Below are 26,907 nucleotides of genomic sequence, written 5' to 3'. Positions count from 1 at the left end.
CCGCCATGTATTGCCTATCGTGTGCTGAAAAATGGCGTTAAACCCCACAACAACAACAACAACAACTTTCCAAGGGTTGTACTGCCGTAAAACACAGGAAACCAAATCAGATTTAATTAAGATAATACACCAGAATTCAGTTACACTTTTACCTATTCGGTAATGTGATTCCCTCAATATAATAACGTCCAAAATAGATATCTACCTTTTACGAGTACGAAAATCGTTGTACAGATGGAAAATCGTTGTATATGTAAGAACACTGGGAAAAGGTAGGCCTCAAAATGCAACATAGAAGGTAAATTGTGTACTTTTTGTGCTTAAAAAAGAGGGCTAAATCTCGAAAGCACAGCATCAGAATAATTACAGCTTCTTAGATTTTGTTAAGCATTGTTATCTTAAACAGTCTTTTCTTGTATAGTTTATTATTCGAGATGGGAAGAAATCAGCAAGTGCAAAATGAGAAGCTTTAAGCCTTGCATATCTTTTTAAATAATTCGCTTGTCCTTTAAACCTGTGTGGAAGGAATGGTTGAACTAAGTTTATAAATGGATGGGTATAGCATGGCTCGAAGCTCGAAGGACGAATACACGCAAGGGTGCATACGCATATTTACATAGGTGGATCGATGGCAGGTAAAAAGTAGGGAGTGTTTCTGTTGATAAAAGAAACAATTGCAATGAACGAATACAATTTTTAAGCGAAACTCAACATGTGTGTAATAATGAATTAGCACTCGAGAACCTTGTAAAAGGTACCAGAAACCCATGAGTGTGTAATTTACTCCCTGGTGTGCCCCACACTTCCGCTGGAATGAGGTCAACTATGATAATGCGCAAGATTAAGTTGTTTACGTATGAAGAGGATGCAGTGGGGAAAAATAAATTTGCCCTCGTTTTCAACCGCGTTGTAATCTCATTGGTCTTGGTCTCTTTCTTTCTTATCATGCGTATATAGAATACAATAATGCATACAACGATGTGATGATGATGATGATGATAATCATACTACTACTACAACTACTACTACTACTACTAATAATAATAATAATAATAATAACAATAATAATAACTAGTAGTAAATATTGGTAGTAGTGGTAGTATTGGGGTTTTTTCGGGGGGGTTGGGGCGGGTCCAGAAAAGGCGAGTTTTAAAGAAGATTGCTGCTGTTTTCATTCCTTTGAATTTTTATACCTTATTAGACTTTCCTAGAGAGAAAGAACAACCCATGAAGAAATAAATAAACAAACACTATGCAGGTTATGAAAGAAACCATCATCGATATGTTTTATATGTGAGATCATTCACTTTTGGTATATAGTTGAACACCTACGATATGCTGTTGGTCATGCTTGCTACTTCGGATCTCTACAGTGATCACATACTTTCAGTGTACTGTTGGTCATGCTTGCTACTACAGATCTCCACAGTGATCACATACTTTCAGTATACTGTTGGTCATGCTTACTACTCCTGATCTCTACAGTGATCACATAGTTTCAGTGTACTGTTTGGTCATGCTTCCTACTCCGAATCTCTACAGTGATCACATAGTTTCAGTGTACTGTTGGTCATGCTTGCTACTCCGGATCTCTACAGTGATCACATACTTTCAGTGTACTGTTGATTGGTCATGCTGCTACTCCGGATCTCTACACAGTGATAACATACTTTCAATGTACTGTTGGTTATGCTTGCTACTCCGGATCTCTACAGTGATCACATACTTTCAGTGTACTGTTGGTCATGCTTGCTACTCCGGATCTCTACACAGTGATCACATACTTTCCTTGTACTGTTGATCATGCTTGCTACTCCGGCTCTCTACAGTGATCACATACTTTCAGTGTACTGTTGGTCATGCTTGCTACTCCGGATCTCTACAGTAATCACATACTTTCAGTGTTCTGTTGGTCATGCTTGCTACTCCGGATCTCTACAATGACCACATACTTTCGATATACTGTTGGTCATGCTTGCTACTACAGATCTCTAGAGTAATCACACCCTTTAAGTACAATGGGGATCATGCTTACTTCTGCGAATCTATTGAGTGAATACTGTTGGTCATGCATGATACTCGGTATCTCTACAGTGATTATATATTTTAGGATCCTGTTACTTCATATTTGCTACTCCAAATCATTACAGTGATCACGCGCATTGAGAATACTCAAAAGTTATAACAATATGAAATAAATTTTAAAAATGTTGTTTTTATACAAAGTTGATATAACCATCTCTAGAAAAAGAACAGTAAAGGAAAACAATGTCATTAACATTTTTTTCCTGCTATAACCATGTAAGTTACCATTAATTATCTGGTTAACAACTCTAAGCACTGGCATATACTATTTGCAATAAAACATTAGACTATATAGCCCATGTTTATACAGACCACATACATTTAATAAAGCTTTTATAACCTCAAGCGACATTTTAATCATAAAATACATGATTACTTTTTCTACTAAACTGATCCTTGTAAAATATTTAAATTGAAACTTTCGCATATGTACGGAAACTTGAAAGGAAACTTTCATATATGAACCGGAACGGAAACTTTCATATTTGAACGGAAACTTTCATATTTGAATGGAAATTATAGACTCGGTCATTCTTTATTTTATTATATTACAATTCGTTAAAAAATGAATACAGCAGACTTAGACCGAATAACAAATGGATGACCATTTGCTGATCTTTCTTACTGGTTTAAGCAAAATGAATCTTTGAAACTATTTGCATTCCTTTTCTTTTCCTCATTGTACCTTTAATTAATTCTTAAATCTCATTATATCGCCCTGATGTTCTCTTAGATGTCATTTTTTAAATGGTAGATTTGACTAAATATACTTGTTAGGTTTCAACAAGTGTCTGTGACGGTATATATATATTGCTATTCCCCCGTTTCACATTACTTTTACTTGCATTTATTTTCCATCTTGACGAATTCATACCATTTTAATCTGGAACTGTAGTATCGTAATTGTAAGTGTCAAATAATGCTATCTCAAATTACCACTGTGTCGTTCTTTCAGTACTGTGCCAAGGCAAATAAATATAATTCGAATTTAAACTCCTTTTCTTTGTTATCTTTTAAAAATTTAAACGTTCTGATACAACAAAATGTCATCTTCCATGAATTGTAAGTTTGTGTCATACATCAGGCGATATCGCCATGGGCATCCTCCCTCAAGAGGGTGGTGGAAGGAGTTGCCCCACCCCTAGGAAAAATGTCCGAGGACGTCCAGTGGATATCGCATCTGTTCCACTTTTAGTTGGATCTCTTAACATAAATACTCAGTTAGCTTACACGCACACCAATCAAAGCGAATAAATACAAAATAATCCGTTAAGTTCTTTCTAACAGGTTTATAAACATCAAATGTTCGTTTAAAAGTGTGTTACGATGGCTTTTAAATGTTCTGTTCAAATATATTTATCTGATTATATATTTTTTCTCAATTTTTATATCATTATCCTCTTTTAACATTTCGAATGTTCTGTATTATCGTGTGGAATTCTCTTTTGACAACCACTTCCGTGGTTTTTGACCACTGCGACCTCGTTTTGAACCATCGCCAAGGTCAGTGGCGGTCAACGGCATAACATTTCTGCGAAATAAACTATTTCTGTCTTCCACTGGACGAGTAAAGCGATCAATAATGCAGCAAAAGGAAAACGACTTTGAGGTACATAGTGGGGAGTCATTAAAACACACACTTGGCTGACTAAAATTCAATCCGGACATCGCTCGGCCATTTCCGTCAGATCATGAAATAATATCGGAAGCAGTTGTAGAAGTAGACATCTATTTGATGTGTTTGATGATTGGCCTCTGGCTGAGTGCACCACATATATTACGACAGCAAAGACCGAGAATGTTTAGATCAGGGGTGGGCAAACTACGACCCGCGGGCCGCCAAGGGCTTTCATGCGGCCCGCCAAAGGTTTTCATGCGGCCTAGGAACAAGTCATCATTCGCACTGACTCTGTTTATGTTACTCTGTTTATCAAATAAATGTGCTTCTTTTGAAGTTTAAGTTTTCAAATATTAACAACATATTAACAACTGAAAATTAATTATGATGTTATTTAGAAAAACCTTTTGTTTTTGCTATTTCAAATATTGATTATTTTACTTAATGAACTATGCGGCCCGCGACAAGGTGTAAATTTGTGCATGCGGCACTTGCACTGAAAAGTTTGCCCACCTCTGGTTTAGACTGTGAATTTGTCTCCTTCCGCCACAATATTGTTTTATGTGAACAAAAGTAGTTCAGAATATAGTTTTCAGGGGCGACAAATATCATCCGCGGTTTCTTTCTCGAAGCGTCGACAAAGGCTGACGACGTTTCAATTGATATAATATATATATATATATATATATATATATATATATATATATATATATATATATATATATATATATATATATATATATATATATATATATATATATATATATATATATATATATATATATATATAGGTAATATGTAATTCCTTGGATGGCTTGTTAGATTAGTCAGTCAGCTCATGCAACAAGACAATAATAGTTCTTTATCACTTTGTTCATTTTGCATGCATTGCAAGATTATACAATTCCAACATTTATTTGAAATTTTCAGAACCTTTCCAAATTTTTCTCGTGTTATCCACTTATGGCAAGAAAAGAGACGACTACTCTAATAACTGTTCAATGAAGCCAAAAAGTTAAAGTTTCAAATGACCTTTTATCTGGTTTCTTTTAAACAACAATAGTACGAGAGTTCTTCTAACAAACAAACAAACAAACAAAGAACCCAGAAAATAACTAAAAACTGATCCATAAATTTGTGCTAAAAACTATTGGCATAAAGTACCCGATTTAACTAACAAAAAGCCTTAGCTGTGAGTAGGCCAGATTCTCTGATAATATTGTCAAACAAATTTATAGAGCGATCAGGGAAATTACATGATGCGTTATAAAACATGCAAATTCGGTGTTTCGCTTTGATTCACTTTACTAGATTAATAAAAATATTTACCACTTATTTTCCAAGTTGAAATGATAGCCGTTGTTGTACTTGCTATACAGAAACATGTCCACTTGTTATAAATAAAATGTGTGAATCTTACTTAAAAAATTACATAGCTCTGCATACATTTCTTACTTTATATGCGCAATAGTACTATAGACAGAATTGAGAATTTAAATACTTACATGTAACATGTTTATTAAATGAAAAGAGCCCTAAGCAATATCGGCACAGCAACTAACCTACTATCGATCATCCAAATAAATAAATCCACATATTTTAAAGTATCATCGTTATTCTGTACAATTCTGTTTCATAAAATATGTATTTACAACCATTTCCGAATTTTGTTTATCAAACTAGTATTAAACCATCATTAACTTTAAATAAATTTTAAAACACTTTATTCTTAGAATAGTTATAAGGATAGGCACGTACATATAAAACTATTTTGTGCCTAAAGAAGCACAGTAAATGCGAAGCTAGCACACATTTAAGTTGTTGTCGTTTGTGTTCTTTTACTTCAACATACATACACACACACACATACATACATACATACATACATACATACATACATACATACATACATACATACATACATACATACATACATACATACATACATACATACATACATACATATATACATACATATACTCAGTTCATCCATCATGCTTACAGTTTTTATTGTGTTCTTGACTGTCGTATGAAAACTCTTTAAGCTGTCAATGTACTGATTTCATAGCTTATTAACAGCTAATTTGCATTGACTGATGCAATTAGACTGTTCCTTTAATTAATGTCGAAAGTAGTCAGCTTTGCACACGCATGACGGTGACTACTGTGATGAGTTTTTTCTTTCCTTTCCTTTTTTAATAATAACAGCCCACACTATATTCATATCCTGAAACATATATTTAAAAATTGAATAATTGAACCCATGCTTTTAGAATCAAAATTATCTACTTTCTCATTGTTGTTATTGCCGTATTTGTAATACTTCCATCTTTGATTTTTGTACGGTTGTTGAACGCATGAAATAGTCTTTAATTTCACATCGCCCATGAAAGAAAAGAAAAAGAAAATAAAAAGAAAGTCAATTTTGAAGCAATGCAAAATGTCAACAATTGCCCCCATTTCCTACTAACTGCAAATGATTGGTTTTATGTTTCACTTACCTTTTTACAATTTCGTCAACTTTTGTTAATTGTTCTTCTTTTACGACTAATGCCAGGCATTCTTGAAACTCATATGTTGATCGGAGACTTTTGAGGTGAATTTAAACTTCGTTTATATATATGTGGTGATGAAGATCGTCAGTTTCTTAAAAAATTGAGCGTGCTGTTGACCATAAATTAATATTTATTTTTGGAGAAATAGTCCAAAGGAGAATGTTTACGGCGTACACTTTAAATTAGAATAGGTTCGTATCACACATACATTTGTCAGAAAATAGTTTTCCAACGAAAAACGAAATAAAACCTTTAATTAATATGAAATAGTTCATTTTATAAGCGTGTTAAAATGTGAAAGTCAGCTTTTAAATTTTTTGATTGTGTTGCGTTATTGAAAGATCTTTTTGTTATGTTGTATGATCTTGGAAAAGACTTTTTAATGATTTGTATTTAATCTTGTCACAGCGATAATTCTTTCCACATTAGATGGCCATCTCTGGGAAGCTTGTATCAGTCTTATTGATTTCCTCGCGCTTTTATATTTGACAGTGAAAATCGATTTTATGTGGAACTCTTATTTTCTCTACGACACAACTTCTCCTCCCACTTTACCTTTATCTCAGCATAGGTTGGGGCTTTAGAGTAAGCGTGTTTTTGTTCTTATCTGTCAGTGAATTAATTCCCTTAATAATGTAACGATCCATTACTGTCTCTCACTGTCTATATGTTTGTTAGTCTGTCTGTCTCTATCTATTCAATATTAATCATAATGGTGCATTACCAATTAAGTTTGGTATCAGGGTTTAAAAAATCTTGCAGGGTGTTCTGCAGATTCTCAATTTTTCTCTTTTTTTAAATAGAATGTTACATTCAATATTAAGTATGCATACATACATACATACACACGCACGCACGCACACACACACACACGCACGCACGCACGCATACATACATACATACATACATACATACATACATACATACATGAACACATTGTCCTATACTTCATGTTCATAGTTATTTGCAAGGGATTATCTTCCTAAAGCGTTTGTGCGATTCTTCTGTTTTTGATTATTCGAACTTTACCTTTGTTTGCACCATTGTATGTGCAAAATTGTGCCAGAGTGCCGGAACCTATCTACTTCACATGTACGTTCGTATCGATTAAACTTTTATCACTCACAATGGAGACAGCTGTTTTGATTCATTTCCCCAGTGCAGTTGCCACAGTTTTATGTGAATAAAATCAGGCGTGTTGGTTATATGCCATCTTCGCATGCCAAGGTTCCGATATGTTAATCTATCTACACCTTGACGGCAAGCCACCGCATCCAATCAAGAACAAGTTGTTCAGATTTGAACACTATCTCCATGATCGAGACAGAAGGTGCACACCACTAGAATGGACTCATAAATAAGCAATTTTCCACTGCATGTCCGTGTTTTGCACAACTGCATCCTTTTCCTCAAATACACCTATAATAGCTTCTCTCTTGCACGTAGTCATACGTTCGATATTGAACCTACATAATATCCTTTTGAAGGACACACGGTACTAATTATATGGAAAAAGAGGAACCAGCCTGGAAATGAATGAACATAAAATAGAGTATATATGGGTTTGGCTGACGAGGATTGGTTAATAATGTAAGATATGTTTTAGGAAAAAGAATCTTTTGAGAGCTTATCCTAGTTTTAAGTGGAATAAAATAGAGACATTGTTTTATTGATGGAATTTCAGTCCTCTAAAAGTCTTGAGTTTGGAACACTCATTACTAAGATTAGCACCGGACTCTTTGGTGCGGAATTGAAAGCGCATGTTTCAGACACATGCAGGTCCAGAAAATGCTGCGGCTCATATCCTTTCCTCTACTCGGAAGCTGACATCCCGGTATCATCTATCTGATAAATATAGGTTTGATCATGAGCACTCAGAAATTTTAAGTTATTGAAGTTTTAATATCATGATGTTTGTATAGATTTACTATGGGAACTGAATTAATACCGTGAGTCCTGAAGTCAATTGCGTCCACCATTTTTGGTCTATGTACAGTGCACCGCCATTGCACGCTTTTGGTTAGTTGGTATTACATACTAAGGGAGGAAACTCGTGAAATCCAATTGAATTTGATGGCCCTAGTGCAAAAGCAAATATCGTTGAGCCTATGTGACAGGGTTAGCAATGATCATATTATACTGAGTCTGTGTGACAGGGACAACAATGACCTGAGCATTTTGAGCCTATGTGACAGGGTTAGCAATCATCATATTATACTGAGTCTGTGTGACAGGGACAACAACCACCAAACCATATGATTATGTTGCATGTAAACTTTCTTCATCATTTTTGAAACAATTTTACTCAAACAGAATGCCTGGTATATAATTTCCATATACTGGAACGATAAATCTCTGTACACTTCCCATGCTGAACAACTCTGTTTTACGTTCATTCAATACAACCATCGTCTGTTATATCATATTAAATGTGAAGGATATCTTATAAATGTTATATCTTATTAAATGTGAAGGATATCTTATAAATGTTATATCTTATTAAATGTGAAGGATATCTTATAAATGTTATATCTTGTTAAATGTGAAGGATATCTTATAAATGTTATATCTTATTAAATGTGAAGGATATCTTATAAATGTTATATCTTATTAAATGTGTAGGATATCTTATAAATGAAGATATTTTCTTGTCCTACGTTAATACCAGATACATTTCATTATGTGGTACAAAAAAAAACAGGATATTTTAAATATATTTAACATTTATGGTGGAAAATTATCTTTTTATTATATACCAAGCTTGATTCTCAGCCGAAGCTTTGAATACTAAGCCCATGCTTCAGCACCCCATCCTCACCCCGTTTTTGTAAGTTCACCTCAGTTTCAGATCGTATTTATTAGCCATTGATTAAAATTGTTAGGTAACAAAAAGATGGGTGAAGATAGATATATATATGTATATATATAATGTGTATTTTTTAAATAAAAAAATACTTACCTAGCCTACTTTCAAAAGAGTCCAATAGGAAACGCACATATTTTTGGGGCCTTAGACTGAACGGAGGCTTTGAATGACCTAATCTTTTTGCAATAAAAAAAATCTGTCATTTTGTGAACTACTTGACCCTGTCTGACCACAATGAATTATGCAGCACACTGGCGTTTACTAAAATTTGCTAGGATAGTAAAAGGACATACATTTAAAAACAAGCGAAATGCGGCCAATCAGATATTTTTGGGGGACAAATTGTCCATGCAGTTTCTATATATTGCTCAAATCACAAAATGCACGTTTCACTTGCTGCAAGTATAACATTTGGGGGGGGGGGGCACAAACAATCAAGCGTTGCAATGCATGCTGGAAGGTCTTACATTTTTACATTTAAGCATATGAAGCTGTTTATTTAGTACTTTATTAATTTTATTGTTCGAAACAAAGAATCAGGATTGGGCAGAGTCTTTAAATATTTTCTTCTATTTCATTGGGCTATTTATTCTGCGAGCCTTATGTAAAATGCCAAAAATTCGTTTCTTGAAAATTTAACGGACATTTCTTTCTTCTTTAGCGATATCGTTACATTAATACAGACAAATAAACTCCTTTTCAAGTTTTTGCGTTTTAGGAAGCATTTACATAGAAAAAGTGCCTGCTGTGGAAATTATCAAAACAATCAAAATTCTCGATAAGGTTTTGCTGAAATGAGTTAATGTTGTATTTTCGTCCAGCAATCGGGATCAGACTTTGTTTTCTTCTAGCAAAAAACATCTTCGCTAGCCAGGGATCGTCGATATGAATCTAAGTGATTTAGTTGATTGTTATGCATTTCTAGGAATTATGAGGCAATGTAGAATAATATTTTGGTCGAACAAGCGATTGAAGTGGATACGCTTGCGACCTAACTGACATAAATGAGAAATTACTGGACGTGCTTATGTTCATTAATTCAGCATACTAATAAATTACGTATTATTATCTGCTTAAGGGTGAACTACAAAATTGTATTGGTGAAATATTTTTCATATCTTTGTCATGCCTATAGTGTCACATAAAAATATATATTAATATTTCGTTGCATTCATTTTTTTTCAGTCGGTGATATATAAGTCGGGTTTTAGAAGTCTGGCAGATAATGAAGAGGTTGAATTTGAGAGTATACCCTCTGATAAGGGTATTGAGGCAACCTTTGTGTGTGGACCCGGGGGAGCAGAGTGTCGGGGCAGTGACAGGCGACCAATGTCCCGCAAAAAATTCAGAAAAATTAGGTTAGGGATCTCTCTCTCTCTCTCTCTCTCTCTCTCTCTCTCTCTCTCTCTCTCTATATATATATATATATATATATATATATATATATATATATATATATATATATATATATATATATATATATATATATATATATTTGTATAAGGTAAATTCATATTTGTATCAAGGTAAGTATGTTAGCTATAAATTACATTTGCCTCTTGTCTATTTTCATAGATATATATATATATATATATATATATATATATATATATATATATATATATATATATATATATATATATATATATATATATATATATATATATATATATATATATATATATATATATATATATATATATATATATATATATATATATATATATATATATATATATATATATTGCATTTCTTCGTGTGCTTATTAGCATTTCTTCTAATCCAATATAGAAAATGTATTTGGACTATAAATAAGTCTCTTGTCGATATATCAAATGATGTAGCATAAAGTAGGTTTTGAAAAATGTCATATTAAGTACTTATAATATGTGCATGGTCTTGTATTTTTACTGTGTGTGTGTGTGTGTGTGTGTGTATATATATATATATATATATATATATATATATATATATATATATATATATATATATATATATATATATATATATATATATATATATATATATATATTAATTAACATAGCCGATTACAAAACTGAGTACCACATGGCAGATGGGTCAGTCATGACCTAATGTATTATCCTCGTTAAAGATAGTTTATTATTATTATTATTATTATTATTATTATTATTATTATTGTTTCGTTTAATCTCAACAGCTAGAAATATTTCAAAGGTTAATCTTCTTCATCTGTTCTGATTGTTTTAGCAATATGACAATTAAAATTTATAGTAAATAATAAATAATGAATTTACCCCTTAAATCTTCGTAACCGACAATTTACGAAAAACGTCCGCTTACGACTGATGAGCAGTATCTTCTATTAATGGTAATTTCATGGCATATTTTGTTTTTATAATGACTAAACTTTGAGTGGCAATTTCTCTTAATAGTTGTACAATATAATTTACCAGCAACATTACACAGGATTACGTAATAGTTGTACAATCTAATTTACCAGTAACATTACACAGGATTAAGTAAGGACTCTGCCCGTTAAGACTAAATACAATTAATGAGATGAAAGTATCAGTTTTTGGCCATTGTCAGTTTATTCTCTCTATATCAGTGTTCTTAAATAACAAGAAAGATGGATTAGAAACAACCCAAAGTCATTCCTTCTTCTAACAATAGGTCAATTGTTGTACGGTCAAATGTCCATCACTAACGTTCACTCCGTATGACAAGCCCTGTCATCGATTGGTTCCAAAAGAATGTGAAACTTATTTGTTCAAACTGTTTTCACGTTTTGTTCTTCCTAGTCACAATAAAAGCGATTCTTACTTTGTGTTTGTACATTAATTTATGTCATATAATTTTGAACTTAATCAGATTAATGAAGCTGTCTGCAATAATATTTGACCTGCATAATGCAATTTATGAAGTTTATGAACAATTGTTGTGCCCATTTTGATCCACCACCACACCATTAAAAATGGACTCTTTTTTAATAAAAGTAAAAGCACAGATAAAAACTGTAAGAGCTATAGCAACGATGTACATCGCCGTCACAAACAAAACACATTTTTGCAGCACATTTTCACGGAGAAAAACCTACAGTACATAAGCATCATTAAAAGTATATGCACGACGGGAAGGAAAAATTGAAATAAAAAGTGTTCAAATTTGAAATGCGCTTTTAAAGTTGTTTTATAAACTGTTCCAAGCACATAATCCCTGGTTTGAAGAAATAAAACTATTTAGGGTGCACAAATTATCCTAAAACCGTTTTTCTCTTGAGAGAACTTATAACTTTAGGCGTCACAAACTTCCTATGTATCTAAATAAATTTAAGAAGGAAAAAAACAAACAAAAAAACAAACAAAAACAACAAGCACACAAACAGTTTAACTACCGAATAAAGATTACTCTCTAACAACTATGGCGTTATAGGTGGAAAGACGTCAACTACTCAGATAAGCCGAAACAGCATGTTCACCCATGCTTGCATACGTGAGGGTGATACCATAATTTAGCGAGGACAACTTCTGTCGATTTTTAACAATCAAATCACAACAGTGAGACGTCATTATAATAGACATATAATTCATGTAAATATCATGAATGATTTAACTATATACTACAACAATAGTTTGATAGTATACATTTATTCGTATGACGTCAATTTATTATTATTATTATTATTATTATTATTATTATTATTATTATTATTATTATTATTCAGTCATCGATTTTTAAACTTTATGTCTCCATAAATCCTGACAAATATTAAGTTCAGATCTTCAAAAGATCATGATAATGATAATGATAATAATAATTTTTGAGAATCAATCAATCTTATAAGTACACGCATTTCTTAAATAATAAAATATTACAACTGCAATTGCAAATGTTCAAATAAAATTGCATCTTACTACATGGGTTGACGTGGATAATACATTCTTTAACCAGTTTCCCATAATACATGAACCGAACTGTAACTGGTAAATCGCAGTCGTTAACGCCTCTTGTACGGAGTTACTAAAATCTAGTAAATTTACGCGTTCCACTTGCTGACCAGAATATAATTCCCGCTTGCTTTTGCACGGGTTTTATGTATACGCTCCACCTTTTATTACTGTATCATATTCTCCGCCATTTCATGCAGTAATTAGTACTAAACATGGTGATCGCCATGATCAGTCAGACAGAAAGTGTTCTTGCAGTAATTAGCACTAAACATGGTGATCGCCATGATCACTCAGACAGAAATTGTTCATGCAGTAATTAGTACTAAACGTGGTGATCGCCATGATCACTCAGACAGAAAGTGTTCATGTAGTAATTAGTACTAAACATGGTGATCGCCATGATCACTCAGACAGAAAGTGTGTAAAACGTGTATCGCTAGCCTTAAAATGACTTAAGACACAAAACAAGAAAACGCCTAAGCTTTACGGCTTGTTTTTTAAGAAAATGACGGGAGTTAGACAATTTTTTTAGATTTTCTATTTCCAATAAATTTGTTCAGCTTCCTAAATACTTTTGGTTTTTCGAGGCAATGTGGTGGTGGTGTCTGGTAATAGGTTAATCAAGTTTAAAAACCGGTTATCGCAATTATTAGTAATATAAATTCATTAACCGTTACAGCCCTAGTCGCTACCTCATATGTAGCATAAAACACATGCACACATATACACACATTATAGTGTATCAAACATAATATATACATGTATCTGAATTTGAGCTAGGGCATAATTATTCGAAATTTGTGAAGGGCGTTCTTAAAAGGAGACAGTGTTGGCTTTCGTTTCATTTCATATTACTTAGAATGAATGACGCAGCTAATGTGTGTGTGTGTGTGTGTGTGTGTGTGTGTGTGTGTGTAACGAATATACATATTGGAGAATTTTAATTTGTCATGTAAAGAGAATCGAACCTTAGTCCACAGGTTACGACACACATAGTGCAATAAATCCGCCACCAAACCTGTACTGATTAACTTTTGGGGGGATACTCTCAAATATTCTTTAAATTGTGCAATCGCATCAGACTCTCCTGACCGCACACATTGGTACACATTTTAGCCACTTACTGGTATTTCTTGAGGCTCTTGAGTTACGTTCGGTAGAAGGGTATTTTCGGCAAAATGTGCAGAATATTTCCTGATAAAATTCCGTGTTTGACAAATTGTAAATGCACGTGGAATAACACAACTCAAACGTCAGCTTATATCTGAGGGCTAATTTATCTGACTACGACACCCACTGCCTTCCCTGCACGCAAGGTTCCATCTCTTTGTTGGTAGTGGTGGTGGAGGGATATGCGCTTACTCCAGAACGGTTAAACATACATGTCGTTTTACAGATAGTAAATGAACGTACGCAAATCTGTAATGTATTCATACTTTATTCCGTAATCGCTTTTTGCATCGTCGTCATGGATACTCTTCAAGGAGTTAGCTACATTATATTTTAAAAGTTTTTTTGTCAATTAATACTTTAACGTCATCGCTTTAGCATTGACGTCATCGTTGATAGGGCGAGATATCAACATCGTTACATCTAAATACGACACTTGTCAAAACAAACACATTTGCAAGACTGACAAAACTAATAAATAGCCTTCAGTCCGAAACTAAACAAAATAAATTGGACAGAAATGCACTAAACACAGGTCCTGTACATTTTGTCCTGAAATTGTGGTATCGATACAATGTATAAAATGGTACATACAACTTAAAACGGGGGGCCCCGAGTGGCCGAGTGGTCTAAAGCGCTCACCGTTACGGATCACTGCCATCTCACCTCTGCCTGTGTGGGTTTGAGTCTCAGATTCGGTCTATGTGGGTATGTGAGAAAGCTTGACAGTAGCTTTTCGTGGGTCGGTGGTTCTTTCCGAGGTTCTCCCAGGTTATTCCTCCACCATTAATACTGGCTTCCATGTATAGCATACCCTGTGCTGAAAAATGGCGCTAAATCCAACAACTTAAAAGATTTTTTTTGTATTTTATTTGATCCAGTATATATTCTTTACGCTTAGGTTATGAAAATGTTTTCGTGTATTAATACAGTGTATCAAGTATAACGTGTAAAAAAATTTTTTTTAGACTCGAAAATATTTAGTGACATCTTTTAAGGCCTGGTTGAAGAGTGCAGATAAAATAAAGTTCCTTTTCTTTTCATTATTCATTATCAGCAAAGGTTTCTAGTTGGGGATTGCTTTGAAGTTTCCATCTGAACATTCAGCTAGCTGCTACTTAAATTTTTTTAGCCTGAGATCTTCTTTTCTTGTTTATCTATGTTCTGTCATTTTCTTTCTTAGTTCATTTTTCGTCTGACCCACGTACCTGACTGCAGAGTTCATACATCACAGTGCATACTCAGTTTTAGAAGAGTCCATGTCCTGTTTGACTTTCAATATCCTACCAAGTTCAAATTTACTTGAGTTTTCATCAATTGCATTACATGTTTTGCATCGACTAATACCACAGATGGTTGATCGGGCCTCTCTTTCAAAGAAGTTCAATTAGACCTGGTACACGTTTGTTTTAAGGTTTGGGGTTGTCTCTTACTAATAATTATCTCCCTTTGTTCTTAATATTTCTCATTTTATCACCACAAAGAAATCATTGGGCTCTTGTTCGTACCGTTGGGAAAATGTTAGTATCCGGTGGGTTATAAGTTGTAATTAATGCAGTGGCATAGCAAGAAATTCTGGCCAAAAGGATGTTATTTGGGCGGTTGCTGTGTCGTTGAATTACTGTTGATAATGGGTTAATGTTTTCATTGTTATCTCCCCTGTTTGGTTATTTTCCTTTTCGCTTTCATTATTTCTTAATTGATAGCTTCCTTTGGGTAGTTTTGCCAGCGAAAATATTTTATTTAATTTTGCAAGTCTGTGTTCTTGTACATGCTTATCTTTTTCAATTGCTATCATTCTTGATGCGAGATTAAAAGAAATGGTCACTTTAAAATGGTTTGGATGACAACATTATAAGTCAGGATATCTGCGTGTGTCGGTGAATTTACTTTAAATATCAGTAGAAATATTGTTTCCAAAGAATTTAATGAGTGTATGCATAAATGGATTACTTGTTGCATATTTTTATTTTATAGCTGAAAGTAAGTTATTATGTTACTGGAACAATTTTTCAATAGCTGTATGTTTATTATATATCATAAAATAGGCGTATGAAAATCATTTCCAGATCTTTCTCAAATATTTCTGAAAGTCTTTTCTGTGTTTCTTCCTTATTTGGTGAAATAATGTCTATTAGAAGTATCCCAAGGTTAACGTCAAGTTGGTGTTAGTTGGTGACCATAACTATGTTTTTCTTCTCTGTGCTGTATTTTCCATGACAGTAAAGTGTTACATTCAAGCACCATTTTAAGGGATTAAATTATGAAACAAATCATGATGGAACTTCGAATCTGTACTTTGACATTTCTTGTTTAACCAAATATTTCACTGCTTTTATTTCAAGGTCATGTGGAATATTAGTGTTACGTTGACTATATCAAAAGCAGGAATTGTTGATCTCTGGTTCACGATGTCTGGTAATTGGTTGGGAAGATCAATATCATCCTTCATAAAACTTGGAATTTCTTTGCAATCTTTTTAATATAATATCAAGCAAATGACTTGATCTTTGTGTGCAGCTATTACGCATACTGCAATACACTGGGGTTCGAGTCTAGGATCCGGCTAATGTGGGTATGTGAGAACGCTTGCCAGTAGCTTCTCGTGGGTCGGTGGTTCTTCCTGGGGTTTTCCCGGGTTCTTCCTCCACCATTAATACTGGCCGCCTTGCATAGCCTATCGTGTGCTGAAAAATGGCGTTAAACCCAACAAAAATATACATTGAGATTTTAAATATTCCGGTTTGTTTTATGTTACATTTTCCGATCCTTGCTAATTAAATTCTTTTCTGATGGCATTGCTTTCATGGATTTTCGGGAGGATGAAAGTAACATGTACAGTGTTTAAAATCCGTTAAATAATCCTTTTCTATCTCATAGAGACCATTTCTGTACTTTTCAGTCATGTGGTTTATAATCAGTCTTCACGTGACCGCATTCTTGTCTGTTTATTTCTTGTACAATTCCTCGTCATTAAGAATTTCTTATATTTTCTCTCTGTAACATTAGCTGTCCATAATTATAACAGCAGCGCCTTTAACTGCTTATTTTCATACATAGCAATTGGTTTTTCGTCTAACAAATATTTAAAAGCTCCCATTTGTAAACAATTTCTTTTGGTTCTTTTTCATTGTTTTCTGTTAGATATACTTTTAAAGTTTGAATAAAATTTTCTAAGATTACAAACTCTTTAGAATTTTTTTTTAATCATATAAATATGAATTCCAGTATGCTTGTGCGTATAGCTGAATGTTTAATTCCGCTTGCCTACGAATTTCCGTGCACATGGAATCCTTTTGTTTCGACCATGCTCCATCACGTTTGTGGTATGAGCGGATGGTCAACTGGTTTAGCGTGCTTGGGTAAGAGAGTTAGGTAATAGATGCTATAGGCCCGAGAGAAAAAAAAAGTGGTCATAGTGCGCTTAGTATATTTATTCTGTCTTGTAGATGTTATAACTGCGGAGACTTCGGGAACCACATCGCTGCGAAATGCCCTTACGGACCCTTACCAAAACGATGTCACCATTGCAAGTCCGCCGATCATCTTATAGCAGACTGTCCAATGAAAGACAGCATCAGAAAACCAAGAAATGGAGAAGGCGGCTTGTTCGGCTCTGATGAAGGTGGCGGTGGCGGAGGCCTTGGTAATGGAGCCGTGAGACCAGTGTGACCATCTTGAAGGCAATATTTGCAACACTACAAAATCCTACAAAGATGCTTTTCAATTGTGAACAGAAATGCATGATCTCCAATTTTTACCAATTGTTATCATTTAAAAAAATAAAAGGTTCCATTTATATAGAAGGCATGAAAATTGTATCTATTGCAAATCTACAATCAAAAGACTTTAATAATTACGATCATAATGAAACCTTTATTTTATTCATATGGAGTGCTGATAGCTGATATTATACAAAACATGTTAGGACGTGGAAGAAGAGCTCATGTACAGGACAACTAATTCATGCATATTTTCATCGCAGATGATATTCAGTTAAAGATAACTTATCCCAAAATTACAAAAAGGAAAACGTGGGGATTTATTTTATACGTTTACATCAAGGAGTTTACCTTTCAAACAGGTTCTAGGAATATTTGTCACTACGGTCGCTGTTGGACCACCGCCAAATCAGAAAGGCAGCTTTCACAGTCATAATCAAATAAGCCATCAGAGGATTATCTAAGTGTTGTCTTCAAGTATTTGTTGAAACCTTTCCTACCTCATATTAAGACCAAAGAGAGAATATGTTCTAGTTGTAGTATTAAGTGCCACAATTGTTTGCCATGTTAATATATCAGTTTGTAACGTGAATGTTTAGATACTACATTGCTTAATTTGTGCTTCTTTCCTTAGAACTAGTCTTGGAAGGGCAGTTGCCGGATACGTGTAAATATTTGCATAATTGGTTTGCAAACTAAAATTTTTTCTGGCATAATGTAAATATGCGCAAACATATTTAAGAAGTGAACAATACGTCATTAGATTGAATTTGGCTGATTTTGTAGGGGTTTTGTATATAGCAAACAAAGCGATGATGGCACATGTTGAAGTTGAGGCTGCAAATAGATGTTTTTAGCTCTCGATCGACATCTATTATGATATGATGTATTTCTTCTCTATCTACCTCACGTCATCAAAAAATCGTCACCATTTTCACGGGAGTATGATTGGGTGGAGTAAACCTCAATACAACCTTTAAAAAGTTATACAATTTGATGTCAAGATGATTCCAATATTCTTTGCTTCACTCAATCAAATTTCACCTCAGATTATGGTTGTGCATTCATGTCGAATGTCCTTTTTTTAATCAACTGCATCATGTACTTTTAGCATGTGTCCAGTCAACTTTTTTGTTCCATTGAAATATATAAATATCATGCTTTATTGGTGGCTTCCTTTTATTGCCATATGTTTTGTTTCTGGTTTGATAATACCATCATGATACATGTTTTCTGATGACTCTTGATTACCGATGGATCTCCTTAAGGATCGTGATGCATGTTTTCTGATGACTCTTGATTACCGATGGATCTCCTTAAGGATAGTGATACATGTTTCTGATGACTCTTGATTACCGATGGATCTCCTTAAGGATCGTGACACATGTTTTTTATGACTCTTGATTACCGATGTATCTCCTTAAGGACCGTGATACATGCTTCTTTGATGACTCTTGATTACTGATGGATCTCCTTAAGGATCGTGATACATGTTTTCTGATGACTCTTGATCACCCATGGATCTCGCTGAGGTGGCTGTATTACAAAATGATTTCAACTTTTTGGTGATAGGTTCGAATTTTGATTATGATATCTTCATTATTTTTGGAGACTTATTTATCCTAATCTTGGTCTCTTATACAGTGATATTAATGTTTAGTTAAATATTGTTGGCGAACTTCATACAACCACGAAGAATATTGCAAATAAGTTCAGAAGTAAATATAGCATTAGGAGACGAAAGTATTATGGGCAGAAAAAAAACCCACTTCATAGTTTGTTTAGATTAATAAACTACATAATGGCGATGGTTGTGGTCAGATCAAACAAATGATAGAATCCATTGATTTCACATTGGACCACGGCTGCGTTCATTACGGTAAGCGTTAGGTTGCTTTAGTGTAGGTTAACAATCATATTGTACTGCTATTGGTAAATAAGAGCTAGGTGACAAAAGCAAACAAGGTCGAGAGAGGAAGCTCGCCGCTCGACTGTCCTTACTAAATGCAGCCCAGTGGTTGTGAATGAAGGGGAATAATTCTATCGTAGATGTGGGACTTTGAAAACCAGTTACGTTGTTTACTTTTCATATTGTATTGGTCTTGATATACGTTGTTGTTACTGATGTTGATTCCTTATTATTATAAAAATAGAAATCAGACCCAGTGCTCAAAATGTAGCAAAGCAGACGTAAAGATGACAAATATTATTTTTGCAAATTTCAAACATTTATGTTACAATTATGTATGTGCCCATAAAATCACTTCAAAACGAGAGGAAGGCATTTTGTCCACAGAAATAAAATGTTTGTCTTATTCACCGCGCTCTAAAAGATATGATCAATGCGATCGAAAGCAAAAATGCAGCATATATCACTTAACAGTCTGAGGTAGATACTTTAATAAATTCAATTGCTAATTTTATGTAGAAAATCTTAACATGTATAGTTCCTCATTTTTATGACATTACACCGCCTCCAAATTTTGGTATAAGGAGTGATTGTTATGACATTTTCACTGGTAACTTAAAATACTTTTTACTAAAAGGAGGAAGAAAACATATGTACTTTAAACAACAAAAAATCTGAAGCAAAATGTTCAGGTTATAAGGTAGCGCTGGCAAATAAACAATATTGGCATTTGTTTTTAATTGTTTTAAGCATTTAAAAAAATGAATAGGGTTTGAGAATGTTTAATTCTTTAAAAAAAGGAAAAGTGAAACATTGTGAAAGTTGGATTGTATATGCAGTTAACTTTCCATGTAATAGTCCCTTGTCATTGTTTCTCCTATTGTGACACATCTATTTCTAGTTTTCATTCCAAAACACTCAACTTTGTATATGAAAAATATAAATAACGCTGCTTGCATTAACGTTTAGAGGAAAGTGTTTGCCAACATGTTTCCAGTAACTCAATTCCTCTTTTTAATAAAAATGTGACATTTTTTCAGTTATATATGTGTATTTTTTCGTGATTTTTTTTATAGCAAACTTTGTAAATTTAAAACGCATCTACACTTCTCACATTAAAATGTAAAGAATCCAAACTTGTCTTAGTCAAACATTTTTGCAAGACGACATATTTTCGTCGAAGAGTTTTTACGACGAAATTCCTATGTAACATTTCTTTGTCAGTACCAGGATATTTCTTACTGAAGTATGTTTTCTACTAAAGAAAGTATATTTGAAGTATTTTCAATTGAAACATTTATTACAGTAAATTTATAAAACAAAAAAAGGACTCAGATTTTGTTACAAAGCATTTTTCTGATTTCTGAGTTTTGTTTAACAACGTAAGCAAATGAGTAGATAACACTTCATTGTACTTAGGTTCCAGTTGGATTGTGCTGGTTCTACTCGCTGGTGTTATTCACCCGAAGCAATGTCACTTTTCTTTGTTCAATGAATGTTTGTAAATGGACGATTTTGAATTTCTAGTATTCTTAAATGTATGTACACATTGATACATCAGCACTGTATAAAACATGTAATTTTTCCCTTACGATCCACTGGTATTAATGATTCGCGAGAGATCATATTTCGCGATTAAACGCCTTGTAAACTTTTCGCGAAGATAACTCAAATGCCAAATATCAATCAAAATACGCGCGAGAAATCAAATAATCGGAAAAATGCCGCGAGAAGTTCCGACCTGCGAAATACTAACAATATTTTAGTAGGCTGCTAGTGCTGATATTTTTAGGGGTAAGGTTCATGGTAAGGATTTATGATTGTAAAGTTTACTTGACAAATTATGTTTTAATATCGAAGGTTTTAAAATAAAATACGGATTTGACCATGTTAGATCCTTGTTTCTGGTGTTGAAATCATTTGGTTTTTGTACTTTATCTTGCATTAAAATTGTACCAGTTTTATTATCAAATAAATTCAGAAACTTAAATGTGGAGAATCCTGGATATAAATGACAAGATGTTATTTGCATTAAATACAGAATGATTTTATTCACTTTCAAAATAAAGGGGCTAAAGACATACAAACCGAGTGAACACATCGCTGAATGAGGATGACGGTGATTTATTTATGTTTCTGGAAAGGCGGTATTGACGTAAGAATACAAGTATGGGCAGAAATCAAAAGCTGTTACTTTTATAATTTTTAAGATTACTGCGTGTGTATAAGAAGAATTTGTTGTCTAGAGAACATCTGACATACTCAAACTCGGCTCATTTATCTTTTAATGGTCAAAATCAATGTTATTAACATTAACTTGTACAGCTTTTTTGAAATTTGTTTCTTTAAACAAAGTTTTTCTGATGAAAATACAGCTGATATTAATCTGGTTTAGAACAAATTTTACTAGCATTACTTGATGGTTTTTTTAATTTTCTTTAGAACCAAACATTGTTGTTATTATTATTATTATTATTATTATTATTATTATTATTATTATTATTATTAAATTTGTATGTCAATTATGGCAACTTCTGAACCATATTTCAATTTTAGTAGCTGACAATGATTAAATTTGCTTTAACAATCATTTTGACAGGAGTTTATGCCAAGGATATATTGTTCTTGCATCTATCTATCGTTTCAGGTACGAGAAAAATTCTTAACTTAAAATAGCATTATTGAAAAATACTGTGCTTCCAGTCTGATCTATTTCATCAAATTTTACAAACCTTTCAGAAAGTATAATTCATTGTACATGTAAAAAGTGATTTAACTTTAAATGATTGCACATTTTTAATCACATCAGAATATGATTAAACGATTTCTGAACGAAATTAATTTTGATTTTCATTGTTCTAAAAACATATATTAGTACCATGTTTCTCGCTTATAATTTGGGGTCCATGTGTAAATTGTACAAGCCTAGATATGCCGTCTCATAATGCAGTGGCAGATCCGGATCTATGCAGTTTGCTCGGAGTACAAAGTACAGCAAACAAATTGGACCCTGATCTGACGGCAAATCGGGTCTATGTTGTTTGCTGTTGGACCAGACCAACACGTTATTTTATCAGGATATGATGACTGATTTGTTCACAAGAATACATTTTCAATATTTGTGAAAATAATGTACTATTCTTGCATGCTTTATCATTTTGTTACTACGACATCTTATTGTTTTTATCAGGCTCTTAAAAGACAGATAATATAGGCTCAGTTCTACAGTGTATATTTTTTAGTGTCTTCTTGTCGCACGGAGACTTGGTGGCTGTATCATTATTCATTTCGTGGCATTCAGTATTTAAGGTATAGGCCATTTGTCTGAAATGATGCGCACTTTGCTGTTCTGGTGTATTATGAAAACAAAATATTACTCTCCATAAATTAAGATACGTTTTTGCTTTTCAAAAAGTACTGTTTTATTTTTTAGATATGTCTAGCTTTGATACGTCAGTAATGACTTTTTTATTGCCGAAAGTTTTCCAGGCAAGTACTTTCTCATTTCATTGTTGTTTTGAGATATTTCCACTTGAGGTAACAATCTTTGCATTTGTTGAATCGTTATTTCTTTTTTTTAGATTATTATTTGGTTTTCGGGGTCTTTTTTGTTTCTTGTTTTTTTTTAATACTTAAGACATTAGCAATGATGTGCTGAACATTTTGAGGTGTCTACCGATACGGTGAGAAAGAATCCTTTGTATCTGCATTTTCTTACTTTATATCATCCGTATACACGTGAGCACCAAAGTGGAGTTTGTGAAACTTTATGAGAAAGGCCCAAATGATTCTAGTTGTCTTTATTATGTGAAGTTGACAGGTATAGAATAACCTTTATAGAACGATCAATATCTTGCAATTTATCCCCCGTTCTTATATACCTTCCTTGACTTTTAAATTTATCTTTTTCATTTTTAAACTAAATACTATGCGTAATGTAAACCTTACAAGCTTATCACCTTAATATTTTCTTGTTCCGATGTTAACCTATTTCAAACCTAACTTCAAAATCTCACACTGCCTAGATAGGGGTTTCAGGGTTTCTTTTGACAAGAATGTTTAAAAGTTCTATTGCGTTTCCTTTCCAGTTGATTAAGATCATAACACCATGTAAATTCTTACCACATTTAACCCAATTCTTTGCAGTAATAAAAAAAATTAATAGAATACTGCAAAAAATGGAAAAAAAGTTAATGATTGTTCTAGTATATTGCCTGTCTACATACACTTGAAAAAAACCGAACAATGTTGAAGTGTGTATTTTGTACAACAGCGAATGTTACATAAAAATGTTCACATGTTCATGTGGTCGAAATGATAAAATTATCATTTTGGTACCTGCTATTTAGTGTAATTGGTTGGTTGGTGGGTTGGTTGTTGTTGTTTTTGTGTTGTTGTTTTTTTTTTTTGCTTTATGGCACATCAACACAAGTAAGTTTTTTTTTAGTGCCGAGGCAATAGGAGTAGTGTCATGCCCAAGAATACATAGACTGGTCGGTTCCATTTGAAACCGGTAATATCCTGCTCATGTCTAACGGAATTTTATTCGAAGGATCTTATTCCTGACACCATTGTTAACATCATCATCAATTTACCAAACAGACATCTTTATCATATAGTTATCCTGCATGTTACAGTGGCATTTCCAGTACCGTTAAGTGTAAGATGGCTATTCAAAAGCTTTGAAAGTTTGACATTAAACCGTATCCAGCTTCCAACACTTTGTTTTAGCTCTACTGGTCATAGTCCGTTAGTGCTTGGAGGAAAACCCTGAAACTTTGCACACACATTCACCTCATGGTCTAGTTTGTCCCAAATCAAAATGGTGCTGCTCAAACATCCAATATGGCTGCTCATACATCCAATATGGCCAACTTAAAAAATATCTAACGTTACCCCTACTGAATGGACGGTCATATCAACATGGTGTTTTCACCAGAAGACTTCTTATGATGCATAGGTAGTCCTTAATGAAAACTGGACCGATCTGACATCTATTTTGGCTGTTACAGCAGCCATATTGAAAATATTGTTATCGTTACTCCATCTTAACGAAAAGTAATATCGCCTTGGGGTTTCACCAAATCACTTGTACAATCTGTTGGCCATAAATTAAAATGATGCCGGTCCGACTTTTATATTACTGTTACACTGGTACTACCTTTCATAGATGCTGGTCATATCGACATTCTACTTTCACTAAAATACTATTTATGACATCACGTTGGTACTAAATAGACATGGTGCCGATCTGATATTAATGGCCACCGTGGCATCCATTTTCAAAATCTCTTTATTGTTGCTATCCAAAAACCGAAAATCGAATCAACACGGGGCGTCAGCCAGAAGATTTCGTATGATACCTTTTTCGCTCTAAATGAAAATGGTGCGAAGTTGACATCCAATATGTCCACCATGGATTGTTTGGAATTAAGATAGTCACAGCTTGTGACTGGTATAGACATACAGCAACGTTTACTTTTTATATCTGTTTAAACACTTCGGTACAACACAACTATCTTAATCAACAGAAAAGAATTGCAATAATAAATATCGAGTAAAATTTTACACTCGGCGCATTACCAAACTCATGAAATGATGGAAGCAATTGTAAACATTGTTGCGTGATAGTAATATATCTAAATTTTCATCTTGCGATGAAACGTAAAATATCTGAAAGTATGAAAACGGCGAGATAGTATTCCTTTGGTTGCTTTCTCTCACGATCATTTTCTTATTTCACTATAATCCTGGATGGTGGATCCTGATCTGTTGATTGGATGTGATGGATCTGTATTTAAATCTTCACCTTTCTGAATCGATACGATTTTGTCATCTTCGTGTTGAGTTGACCTTAAATTTAGGAAATATTTCTTGCATAAAACGAGTTGATGCTATTATCGGTATATGTCTGTGTATTTATGCATGTGTTACGAATCTATGGTCTTAAACTATGTAACAGAAAGAAGCAAAACCAACAAGTTGAGTAAAATCAACAAATAATTTATTTCCGTAGAATACAAAGGAAATATGTAGAGCAACTTACAGTGTTATGAATTAAAACCCCAATAATCCTAAATGTCCAAAAGTATAGAATGTTCCGAATGATTTCCAATAGTCTTGATGTATCGTACTGATCTAATCCAGAAAGTCTTTGAATGAGTCCTCCATAATTCGAAAGTAGTGTATTAGTCACAAAAAATCAATGAGCACTTTGTAATTCCAATGAATAATTTAAATAAATAGTACCCCACAAATTATATCTGAACACAATTATAAACTCTGATCATAGATTCCCAAGCCTGATATTAAACGTACCTTTGCTTGACTTGCGACGCAACGCTCCTGTAGCCTAAGTGGTTATATAGTCCGCCTTGAATGCGGGAGGTCGCGGCTGAGTCATACCAATGACTGGCAAAAATGGTAACCGCCGCTGCCTCGCTTGGCGCTTAGCATTAAGAGGCTAGTGTTTGGCCTGTTGCCAGGATTATGAAACTGTGTGAGACATAGTGCAAATTGTCTGTGTCATGATGCCCCAGTGCTATACATCATTATAAACTGTCACACTGCAGACATCGTAGCAATATGACTGATAATTGTCAAAGCTACGTTCAAAATACAAATCACACGCACACATTTGACCTGCTACGCGAAATATTTTACCAATCAACTAATGGAAAATTTAACCAAATTGTCAACAGGTTCCTTCCAGAAGATTCTAAGCTTATAAACAAGGTTAGTCACTGAACTAAAATTCTAGTAAATAGCTTAAAAGCGTGACAATAGTTAAGTAGTCAAAAACTCGACCCTCAATCATGGACAAAAGTTAAGGACACAATATAAATCATGCACTTTACATAAAAGTAAGTGGAAGACCGGACCTTGTTTTGAACTTAGAATATTATGGAAGTGAACTTTTGACCACGATCTTGGTCCTCTTATTATGGCTAAGGTTTTTCTATTTAATCTGTTTACATTATAATTATTTTCCCTATCTTAACATCTTAAGTGGAATCAGTCTTTTAGTTGTGTTTCAGTTAATATTTGATA

At 33.5% G+C, this 26,907-nt stretch overlaps 2 protein-coding genes across 2 annotated transcripts in view; one reads left to right on the top strand and one right to left on the bottom strand.

The window, feature by feature from the left end:
- Window positions 1-17,915, top strand: part of LOC149797272 (protein lin-28 homolog) — a 61,510-nt gene extending 43,595 nt beyond the window's left edge. The window contains exons 3-4 of the mRNA XM_089961983.1: window positions 10,310-10,482; window positions 17,676-17,915. Of these exons, the coding sequence (XP_089818109.1) occupies window positions 10,310-10,482; window positions 17,676-17,898 (396 nt within the window). The 3' untranslated portion in view covers window positions 17,899-17,915. The remainder of the gene's footprint in view (window positions 1-10,309; window positions 10,483-17,675) is intronic.
- A 6,302-nt stretch (window positions 17,916-24,217) lies between these two features.
- LOC149797271 (organic cation transporter protein-like) overlaps window positions 24,218-26,907 on the bottom strand; it is a 45,480-nt gene continuing 42,790 nt past the window's right edge. The window contains exon 10 of the mRNA XM_089961982.1: window positions 24,218-25,710. Within this exon, the coding sequence (XP_089818108.1) occupies window positions 25,584-25,710 (127 nt within the window). The 3' untranslated portion in view covers window positions 24,218-25,583. The remainder of the gene's footprint in view (window positions 25,711-26,907) is intronic.

Source organism: Sinohyriopsis cumingii, chromosome 6 (assembly GCF_028554795.1).
Source record: "Sinohyriopsis cumingii isolate HCF-2022 chromosome 6, ASM2855479v2, whole genome shotgun sequence".
NCBI lineage: Eukaryota > Metazoa > Mollusca > Bivalvia > Unionida > Unionidae > Sinohyriopsis > Sinohyriopsis cumingii.
The sequence above is the reverse complement of the archived record's forward strand: the minus strand, read 5'-3'. Positions and strand labels throughout refer to the sequence as shown.